This window comes from Chelon labrosus, assembly GCF_963514085.1.
Source record: "Chelon labrosus genome assembly, chromosome: 12".
NCBI lineage: Eukaryota > Metazoa > Chordata > Actinopteri > Mugiliformes > Mugilidae > Chelon > Chelon labrosus.
In genome coordinates, this window is record NC_140345.1 from 4,536,519 (window position 1) to 4,548,419 (window position 11,901).

General features: G+C 38.0%; 1 protein-coding gene across 1 annotated transcript in view; it reads left to right on the forward strand.

Annotated features, from left to right (window-relative positions):
* LOC311497504 (Schwann cell myelin protein-like) overlaps positions 1–11,461 on the forward strand; it is a gene marked incomplete at its 5' end in the record, with an annotated part of 30,209 nt that extends 18,748 nt beyond the window's left edge. Inside the window, 6 exons of the mRNA XM_084557822.1 lie at positions 7,436–7,771; positions 7,905–8,216; positions 8,834–9,148; positions 9,463–9,541; positions 10,577–10,670; positions 10,752–11,461. Of these exons, the coding sequence (XP_084413948.1) occupies positions 7,436–7,771; positions 7,905–8,216; positions 8,834–9,148; positions 9,463–9,541; positions 10,577–10,670; positions 10,752–11,183 (1,568 nt within the window). The 3' untranslated portion in view covers positions 11,184–11,461. The remainder of the gene's footprint in view (positions 1–7,435; positions 7,772–7,904; positions 8,217–8,833; positions 9,149–9,462; positions 9,542–10,576; positions 10,671–10,751) is intronic.
* Between the last annotated feature and the right edge of the window lie 440 nt (positions 11,462–11,901).

An 11,901-nucleotide genomic window follows, 5' to 3' on the forward strand; every position in this document is an offset into this window, starting at 1 on the left:
TAATCGACAGGTCGCACAGGGGTTTACGAGCGAGGGGTCAGGACGGAAAGCCTCGCGTTATCGTGGCGAAAATCCACTACTACCAGGACTGCGTTGAAGTTCTGCGCCGAGCCAGGGAGACCGGACCGCTTCGTTTCCAAGGGACCGACATCTCCATATTCCCGGACTATCCCCCCAGCGTCGTACAAGCTAGGTCTGCTTTCAACCAGGTGAGAGGACTACTCCGTGGACGAGCTGGTGTTAAATACGGGCTTCTCTACCCGGCACAGCTCCGGATTACGCACAACGGATCTGACAAACGATTTCAAAACCCGGAGGAAGCCATGACCTATGTGAAAATGAAAATCCTGCAGGAGTCATCAAGTGACTGAGCACGATCTGAAGTGAGTGAGAATAGCTTAGTTTTAAATGTTAATGAGGTTGGTGTTCACATTACCATTTAAACCTAGAGGAGGAAAAAAAAAAAAGAAGATAATGTTTTTGAAACTTTAAGTCTGGATTTTGAAATAATTGACTTTGTTGTTATTAAGAGTGCCTAATATAATGCTATGTTTGTTAGGCAGAGCTGGTTCTTTTGAGAGCAATAGCTAGTTACCCAAGCACTTGAATGTGTAGATGTTTTTGCGAGGGGTTTGGGATTCACCTTGTTCTGGTGGGTGAGGGTGGGAAATTTACTGTACCAGAGTTTGACAGCAGTCTTTTTTTTCATTGGCTTATTACTATTCTCTATTTTCTTTTATCTAAGTGTCCTTACAATACTTTAGAATATACAGGTGGAACCAATGCATCATTAACCACTCTCTATCTTAAATACATCTATGGTTGGTAAAGACTCTCCGAATAGATCAGTTAACTGCGATGTGACCTTTGTAAGCTGGAATGTAAAATCTTTAAATCACCCGGTCAAACGGAAAAAAGTACTAGATCATTTGAGTAAACTACAAGTGGGAATTGCTTTTCTTCAGGAGACGCATCTTCGAACATTTGATCACTTTCGATTAAGGGGGGGATGGATTGGGCAATCTTACCATTCCAATTTCCATTCCAAATCTAGAGGCGTGGCTATCCTTGTAAACAAGAAAATCCCATTTGTTATGTCAAAAGTTGAAACAGACTCCTCAGGGCGTTACCTAATTATTGTGGGGAGGTTGTACAATACACCGGTCGTTCTAGCGAATGTCTACGCACCACACTGGGATGACAGCTCTTTCTTTGTAAACTTCTTCACTCTTATCCCCAATTTGGACACACATTGTCTCATCCTCGGAGGAGATATGAACTGTGCATTATCACCCATTTTGGACCGCAGCTCGGCTAGGACTGTGTCCATATCCAGCGCAGCTTCTCAAATACAGCTTTTTCTTAATGCAAATGGTTTAGCTGATGCATGGCGCTTTAAAAACCCTACAGCTCGAGGCTACTCTTTCTTTTCACCAGTCCATGGAACATACTCCCGCATAGATTATTTTTTTCTGGATAAAAAGCTTATGTCATTGATGAGCAGATGTGAATACCAAGCTATAGTTATTTCTGACCACGCCCCCCTGTTGATGACACTTTGTTTACCAATCTCCCACACCAACTATCACCCCTGGCGTCTTAATACTTTATTACTTTCAGATGGAGACTTCATTAAGTATATTTCATCTGAAATAACTCTTTTTCTTCAAGACAACCAGACCCCAGGTATGTCCCCTTCAACTGTGTGGGAGTCAATGAAGGCATACCTTAGGGGACAAATAATATCGTATAGTGCGCAACAAAGAAAACAGCGCAATAAGAGAATTGAACAGTTAACAAATGATATTCTCAGTTTAGATGCAACACTTGCCGTTACTCCGTCAAGTGATTTATTTAAATTGCGATTAACCCTGCAAACTGAATTTAATCTGCTGTCAACCAGACATACAGAAAATTTAATAAACAAATTGCAAAGTAAAACATATGAACATGGTGAGAAGACGGGAAAGATTTTGGCTCAACAGCTCCATCAGAAATCCGTAAATAGGACAATAGCAGAGATAAATGACGAATCGGGCACAAGACAAATAGACCATTCTAAAATTAACACATGCTTTCATAGATTCTACTCAAAGTTGTATGATAGTGAATCCCTTAGTAACCATACTTTATTTGACTCTTTTTTTAGGAAAATACAAATTCCAAAAATTGATGACACAATCGCAGTAGATCTAGACAAGCCATTCTCTGTAGAGGAGCTCATTAATGCAATAAAGTCTTTGCAAAATGGAAAATCTCCAGGGCCAGATGGCTTTCCAAGTGAATTTTTCAAAAAATTTGCAGACCAGATCTCTCCCATCTTGCTTTCTGTATTTGAAGATTCACTTAGTACTGGTTCTTTACCTTCAACCATGCGACAAGCAGTGATTTCTCTTATCCCCAAAAAAGATAAAAATCCCCTCGAATGTAGCTCATTTCGCCCTATCTCACTTTTGAATGTGGATAGTAAAGTTCTCGCTAAAATGCTAGCCCGCCGTTTAGAGACGGTTGTGCCCTCTATTGTGGCAGATGACCAAACGGGTTTTATTAAAGGCCGCCAGTCTTTTTTTAATGTAAGACGCCTATTAAACATCCTTCATGGTCCCACTCCACCCGACATTCCAGAAATATTATTATCGCTTGATGCAGAGAAGGCTTTTGATCGGGTGGAGTGGGATTATCTCTTTTACACTCTCAAACAATTTGGTTTTGGTGAACGTTTTGTCTCTTGGATCAGAGTTCTTTATTCCTCCCCATTAGCAGCTGTCCGAACAAACAACAATCTTTCCCCTTACTTTTCCCTTCATCGCGGAACCCGACAGGGCTGTCCATTATCTCCTCTCCTATTTGCTATTTCAATAGAACCATTGGCCCTGGCGATACGTGGTGAAAACAGTATAAAGGGAATTCAGAGGTATGGCTCAGAAAATAAAGTGTCCCTATATGCTGACGATACGCTTTTGTATCTGTCTGACCCTTTAAGCAGTCTGCCCTCCACCCTAAACCTACTTGAGGAATTCAGCAAAATATCTGGGTATAAAATTAATTTACAAAAGAGCGAAATTCTGCCAGTAAACGCGACAGCTAAGAAACTTAACTTTGACCTATTTCCATTTAAAGTCAGCCCACAAAAAATTAAATACTTAGGAGTCTGGATAACACACACCTTTAAAGACATGTTCGCAGCTAATTTCTCACCTTTATTAACTCGCCTTAAACAAGATCTGGAACGATGGAGTTTACTGCCCTTGTCATTAGGAGGACGCATTAACACAATTAAAATGAATGTATTACCCAAATTTTTGTATATCTTTCAGTGTATTCCCCTATATTTATCCAAGTCCTTTTTCTTGTCCGTGGACACATTAATATCTAGGTTTATATGGAATAAGAAAAACCCTCGAATAAGAAAAGGAATCTTACAACAACACCGTCAATATGGGGGTTTATCACTCCCGAATTTTCAGTATTATTATTGGGCTTCTAATATCAGATCAATGTTGTACTGGAAGGAGTTTCCATCTAATAACACTTCACCAGAATGGCTGCGAATGGAAAAATTATCTTGTCCTCAAACTTCCTTACATTCACTACTTTGCTCAAAACTTCCTCTTTTGGAGCCTATATCTAAATTCACCTCAAATCTGATTGTAAAACACTCCTTAAAAAATTTGGGTACAGTTCAGACGAGCTTTTTTTCTTAGAGATCTACCCATTTGTGCTCCTATAATTAAAAACCATCAATTTATCCCATCAACCGTAGATACAGCTTTCAATGAATGGACCAATAGAGGAATTACTACAATAGAAGACTTGTTTGTTGACACTAAATTTGCATCTTTTGATCAGTTAAGGTTAAAATTCGACATTCCCAGGTCTCAGTTCTTTAGATTCTTACAACTTCGCAGCTTTATAACAGCATCATTTACTCATTTCCCATCGCAGCCACCCCATTCCCTCTTAGATACCATTCTGAGACTTAATCAGGGTTCCAAGGGGACTATTGGTAAAGTCTATTCCCTACTAAGTACATATAACCTGGAACCCTTGACATCATTAAAAAAGCAATGGGAGGATGATTTGGGGTTAGAACTTCCTGAAGAAACTTGGGGAAAGGCTTTAAATAGAATACATACCTCTTCAATTTGTCTGCGGCACACAGTTATTCAATTCAAGATTCTGCATCGCCTCCACTGGTCTAAAATGAGACTAGCAAGGTTTATACCCGGCTTCGATCCTATCTGCGATCGATGCAGACGAACACCAGCTACCCTCTCACATATGTTCTGGTTTTGCTCAAAACTAAAAAACTTCTGGCGTGCAATATTTAAAACTTTATCAGATGTTTTACAGATATCTATAGAATCCTCTGCCGTTACTGCGATATTCGGAGTAATCACACAAGATACTCATTACAATAGACATGCAAAGAATATAATAGCTTTTGCATCTCTCATTGCCAGACGATTGATACTTCGTAGGTGGAAGGAGATACACCCTCCAACCTTTAAGATGTGGGTCGGTGACCTTTTACACCACCTGACACTTGAGAAGATCCGCTATTCTACAAGAGGGTGCGCTCAGAAATTTTATGACACGTGGAAGCCTTTTCTGGCACACGTGGAGAGGTTGGATATCACCCATGTTGATGCTATGTTGGAGTGATCTTCTGTTGTAGAGAATTTGGGACTCACGGGAACCACTTCTGCTTTGATCGCATTTGTAATTGAGAAGGGGAGGATATGTATTTGTATGCAAATATGTATGTGTGTATAGATCTCCTTTTTCAGACCTGTCATACACTACTACTTTAATTTATCTGTTTTCTTGATTTTGTTTTGTGAGCTGTTCCAACATGCAGACAATGCGTATGATGTATGTGCTTTATGTGCTTGTATGTAGAATCGGGGCCAGCAAGTTAAATGGTACAGTAAATTTATTTTATTTATTTTTTATTTATTTTTTTTTGGGGTGGGGGGGTGGGGCTCTGTTCGAGCATTTTGTTCTGTTTTGTTGTTTGTTTTTGTCTTTTTTGTTTGTATTGATGCATTTACATTTAAATCTTAAACCTGTGATGTACGTTTATTGCGTATATGCCAATAAAAAGACTTTGAGCAAAAAAATATAACTATGTGGGATGATAGTAAATCATCTTCTCTGGAGGATTTCTTGAACCACATTTGTTGAGAACAATCAGCTTCTGCTCAGTGATAACATACATGTGAACTCACTGACATCTAGTGTCAACTTGTCTCATCAGCACAAATAAGACTTGGAGCAGGTTATTTACACTGTGTGAGAATGGTTGAAACAAACACTACAGAGAGGAAGAGAATGAAGAAGTAGAACCTGGAGAAGGCTCACCCAGGACATCAGGTTACAACAGACTTTGAGAATGACCTTGGATTACTTGAGGTCAAAATAGATTAGTGTCTGAATGTGCTTATTATAAAACAGCAAAGCGTCTGCCATGAGAGACAGGAAAAAACCTCTTTCAACAATTAGTAACACATTAAGGATGTGAGCAGTAGAAATCATGATCAATTAATCTACAAAATGATCAAAAATAATCCTTTATGATAAGTGTCTTTTTTAATTACTTCCTTGTTTATGTTCAACTAACAGTCCAGCACCTAAAGAAACAACACATTCTTAGAGTTTTAGGGGCTGAAACCTTCATGTTTGTTTCTGGGTAGTTATAAACTAAAATAGTTCTCAACAATACAATTACATTAACTATTTGACCACATTTCTAAATGCTGATATCATTAGACATTAAAGTGGCGACCATGAGTGAAAGCAAATGCCTTCTTTTGACAATTCTAAACAGATTTAGGGATGCAAACATTTATCATCATCTTTGATCAATCTACAGTTAATCTACAAAAGTCAGAAAATGGTCTGTTATGATGGATGTCCTGTGTAATTACTGGGTTATTTTATAAGAAAAGACTTCAACATGTAAAGATATTTAATATAGAAAACAGAGAGAATCAATGCAAGAGTTCCTTTTAAATGTTAAATGAAATACAAACATTGTTCTGAATGTAGACTAATATGATAATGAATTATTAGATGAAGTGACTAATTTAATACCTAAACCACTTGTCAAAGTAGGACGAAGTAAAAAACCAGAAAATCTATTAAAACTACAAATGATCAAAGACTAAAACTAGTGACAGCTGCACTGATCAGTTCAACAAAACCTTTATTTGATGGCATATCTCCAAGTGTCCAGTTATCAGATTATCAGTCTGGATTCTAAAATAACAGAAACATCCCAGAGCTACTATCAGTCTATTTAACGTCTGCAACAAAGTCAAAGATTCTTCCTTCAACATCATTTCTGAGAGAACTGAATGTCTACAGCAGCTTCAAGGTGAGAAAAAAGGGTGGTCCTGGTGAAATACATTTCTGATAACAAGTCCATAACATCTCATTCTCTCTCTCTCATTGGTTTCTCTGTGAGTTCCTCATTTTTTAGTCACTTCTTAAACACTTCTTCAAAGTGTAACCTCTCTTCTGAGGAAGCTGGCTTTTCTACAGATCTCATGAAAATGTAAGTTATTCTATCTTTAATGTAGAATAACTGGATATCAAAGATTAATACAAGGTTAATGTAATGTTCAATGATCATTTGATTTAGTGGGATCAGTCGTCATATTTACAAGCTTGAAGTCAAAGAAAAAGGTCAAACAGTTCCAGTGAAGAGGTGAGATCTTTTCTTTTCTAAATGTGACACTGTTAACAGTACTCTGTGTTTTGGAGACTGTTGCTGCTGAGTCTATTAGAAACATGAAACACATGGAATGTGGAACAAGGAATTATATCAAATGTTTGTCATGACTGCTTCCAGCATAGAACTTCCTGTTTTTATTCCCTACTGTCTTTTCATCTTCTGGACATTGCGAAATAAATGTGGAGAGTTTTTTTGAATGAATATCATTTTGGAGACCTTAATTTAATTAATTTAAATTTTGTTGACTAAAAATCATGATAATGAACCACTGTTTCCACCAATGAGTGAAACATATGTGATGTATTTGATCTGATACCTGAAAGAAATTCAGTTCTGTTTTAAAAACAAACTTTAATTCTTTTCACTTCTTTTTGTTAATATTTTTACATAAAAATAACCAAATATATAGAGAAGGATTTCTTCAATGTCTTTTAACAGCTTAATAGAAGAAATGAACCAAACGTGTTTCATGTATAAACCTTAGACTCCTTTAAACTAGACTTTTCATCCTTCAAAGTGAGATTTGCTGTAAACTACAAAATAAATCAATGATTTATTATGTGAAGATCTAAAATAACTGAAACCATGGTAACAGTAATGACTTTGTAGAGAGTGAGTATCACTCATTGCCACTAGACTGCTGCTGAGAACTACTGTTTCCTTTTCTTCTTTCTAAACTGTGTGTTTTTGTTTCAGGTGTCCAGTGTGGACAGTGGAGAGTCAATATGCCGCAGACTATAGAGGTTCTGACAGGATCCTGTGTGACCATCCCCTGCTACTTTGATATAAAAAAGGAATATGACGACAAGTTAGTTAAGACATGTAAAGCAAAGTGGAAAAAGAGAAGTAATGATGAAGTTGTGTTTGATAGTAAAACTAGCACAAATGGAAAATTGATGGGAGTACTGACAGACAGAGACTGCACCACAACTCTGAATAACATGGTTTCTGATGACACATATTACTTCAGACTGGAATGTGAGAACTTGAAATACGGCTTCACTAATGACGTAATCAAGATTGTGACCAAAGGTAAATTTTGATATCTATTGTTATGTTTTGTCTTTTAAAGTTCCCATCATTTAGTTTCATTCAGCTGTAGATTTACTACAAATTAATAATCAATGATTATTTATTGACTGGTCCAACTGTTCCTTCCTACCAGCTGATCCTCCCTCACCCACTCTGACTCAGTCCACACTGGAGGTGGAGGAGGGAACCTCAGTGAGTCTGACGTGCTCTGCTCCAGCTCCCTGTCTGTCTCATCCTCCAACTCTGACATGGAGCCCCAGACTGGGTGACAGTCAGGAGACACTGCAGGAGAATCAGGACAAAACTAAAGTCCAGACCTCTGTTCTGACCTTCACTGCTTCTCACCTCCATCATGGACAGAACATCTCCTGCACTGCTGTCTACAGGAAACAAGATGGCAGCAATCAATCAAGCAGCAGTAACACTTCAGCACTTACTGTTTCATGTGAGTTCATTTATAACATTAAATCTCATCAGTTGCACTTTAACTAATAATCATTTAGTTTTAAACCAGTTTAAATTGAATCCTCTTTGTCACTTTGAATAAACAGGTTATAGAAAGATGGCGTCTGAGCCTAGAAAATGGTAATGGGAATGTTTGATCAATATATGAACTCAGTCCAAACTATGGTTAGGTGCAGCCCTAGGTTGAATCTGTGTCTTTAGGAACTCCGTGTAGATGAAGATGAATTTCAGTCTCTGAACTGAACTGTCTCCTCCAGACTGCAGTGTCTCCTGTATCCACCACACTGTTTCATTGATGATCCATGATAAAAATGTGATAAAAATCCATGGGGACATATTTCTGACTGTGTAGTAGCTACCAAATATCTGGGCTTGGATGATCATCAGCTACTCAACATACAGCACATACAGTTGATCATTATATTGTGATTTAGACAGATCTGTCAAAAGTCAGAGACTTTCTCAGGTAATTTATATGTCTGAATCAATTTCTACAAAACATTCAATTAGTTTTTTTCTCAGTAAATCTTTTGATTTCATTTTGTCAACTTTTCTTGATATGGCTTCTTTTGGCTCTTCTCTCCACTTTCATTGCAGTTCCTCCACAGATCCTGGCCTCATCTCACTGCAACAAAACTGAAAGTCAGGTCACCTGTTCCTGTGAGACTGAAGGAAACCCTTCTCCTACTTTACACTGGTATTTGGATGGGAGACCTGTCAATCAATCTGGAGAGTTTTTAATCAGCAGTGAGTCTCTAAATGACACAGGCCTGAGGAGCTTCATCACTGTCAATCAACTAAAGGAGAGGAGTCTTTCCACCTTGCTCTGTCACAGCTTCAACTCTCTGGGATCTGCCAGGCAGCAGTTTTGTGTCAACACTCCTGAGACTCAAGGTTCTGCAGAAAATCAAGGTCTGTTTTTTGTATGCTTGTGTTATTGGTAGAAGATTGAAATGATTCAAAGTAAATCAGACAGACCTTAGATATATCATTGTATGTCAACAGTAAGGCACCCAAATACAGTCTAGTAGTTATACAGTAAGTATTGACAAAAGCAGTACAGATGTTTCCCCAGAATCTTGTTTTCATCCAGACAGTGGTATGTCCATGAGTATAGACGTCCACTATTAATCTTAATATCTGAAATAACTAACCAAGCAGAGTTTATCAGGAGAATTATCAATCTGAATTACATCTTTATATTAATATTCCATTCTGCGTTTCAGGTCAAGTGACGTCGGTAGTGTTCATCACCACGACTGTTGCTTTACTAGTTCTAGTATGTGTTCTGCTCTTTGTCATCAGGTAAGATGCCAAAATGCTCAGGTGACCCTACAAAGTACTGGCTTTGTCATCGGGGGTAATGGTGGTGGAGCTAAGGTCCACCAACAGACACAATCCGACCACCCAGGGATTATTAATTCTAAACACATTCTTATAAACACACTCATTGTCGTTATGCAGACAGGCAGGAGATGAGTTTCCATCTGTAAAAAAAATAAATAAAATAAAAATGTTTTTATTGATACAAAAATATGTCACATCAATTAAGAGTTGCTTCAGAGCTGAGGCTAACAGGTGGAGAGGAGGGTCTAATAAGAGGAGGTATTCCAGGGAATGGTCACCTTAAACACACCTAAAGCCATCACACACACACATGAGAACAAACAAATGGGGGTTATTCAGTGCAGTAGATGCCACCACCACAGCGGCCCAGCCACCATCACTTTAGGTTCTCAGCTTCTGAAATTCAAGATTAAACGGTCAGTGGTCAGAATTACACAAGAACAAATAAATGAACAGAATTCTCAAATTAAGCTTAATACAAAAGAAGTCAGCAAAAGTACACAAAATCTATATATTAAAAAAATAAATAAATTAAAGACAAAATTAGCTTTTCAACAAAATATAAAATAGTAAATGCAGGTCTACTAACACACTGATGGTCGTCTGAAGGCCTGGAGCTAACATGGTTAGCTGTGCACAATAAGAAAGTTGTCATGTGTCAGCAAAACAGAAAACTATGCCCAATACGTCTGATCGGTCCTAAAGTGAAGCAGTGATGTTTTTCTTTTTACTCACTGTTGCCAAAACTGGTCAGTAATACTAGATTTCATGTCAATCAAACATTCATCAACCCCCCATGTAACATGTCTATCATAACCTTGGTGGTTACTTTAATCTCTACCAGAACACTTTTATTTCACTTGTCCATCATGTTTTATTGCTGTTTTCTCATGCTGTACCTAATATAATCCACCTTTGTGGGACTGGAGATGTGGGAAAAACAAAGATTAACCAAACATACCCATATTCTAGACATTGTACTGTATGTTTCAGGGTTCAGAAGAATCACCATGACAGTAACAGTCAGCTCACATGTGAAACCAGCCCAGCTGCAACAAGCCAACATCTGATAAGAGAGAGAAATGAGGTACTCTGAATTAGAGTTTGATTTAGTTAAACAAGGGTACAAAGAGTATCTCTATCACTGACATTTCCTCTGTAACTGTAGGTACCCAATGAAAGAGAAGAGGACATATATGTCAACACAGATGGGTTGAGACAAGCAGACAGCGCTCACCCTGGAACTATCTCTGAACAAAATGCAACAAACTTGCCAAGTGCTCGGCCAGAAAATGTACAAGGAGAAAGCCAAAGCTCAGAGAAGAATGGAGAAGGGAGTGATGTGGTTTACTCTCCTGTGAATTGGAAGAAGAAAAGCAAGAAAAACAAGGTAGAAGACTCTGTGGACATGAATCCATCTGGGAGCGCCTATCTGGAGGAGGAAAAGTACATGGCAGAGGGCATGTGCAAAAATTTTGTAAGCAACGCAATGGTGATGGGAAACCTGTATGATGAAGCAGAGCCTAGAAATGTGGAGAAGGAAGTGGAGTGTGAATATGCTCAAGTTAAATTTAAGAAGAAGAGCACTAGACATAAATAGACTGTTTTGTATTGATGGCATTGATGCTGAAAAAGAACTAGTCTTTCCGTCTTACATGTGTGTTTTCTTGTTGTGTAACACTGAAAGGACACAACACTGTAAACCAAAGTTGAGGAAGACACAAAAATGTATTCCTAATATTGCCAGATGCCAGAGTGCACAATAAACCTCCATGGTGAAGGTCCCCCATCAGTTGAAGGGAGCAAAAATTAGCCCCAGTCTTTTTTCATGTGTCACACAACACATGGGAAAAGACTGAGGACTGGCTGGTTGATTTGATAAATGTACCAATGCACAGCAGCATCTTAGTCTGTGGGACAGTCTGGCTCTATATCAACACAGTCCAGAGTGGGGTTAGTCTGCAAAGCCTGATGCAAAACTGTGTCAATGTCTGCACATGGTTTGAAATGACACGTTCTTTATTATCATGGTATATGTTCATGGAACATATTTTTTAGTTTGTATATAATAATTTAAACAAATTATATAAAATGCTGTGGATTCTTTTTTTTTTCTAAAATGCAGATGTTAGTCATATATAAACTAAATATCTGTTTAAATTATTTGTTCAACTGTAGAGACAGGATGATATGGAATATATACAGTACATTAATTGTTAATATTTTTCTTTCTGTCTTGAGTTGTATATGTGTATTACTTCAAGAACATCACAGTGGTCCCTTTGACATGTCATTCTAGAAATTCTAATGCGTGACTG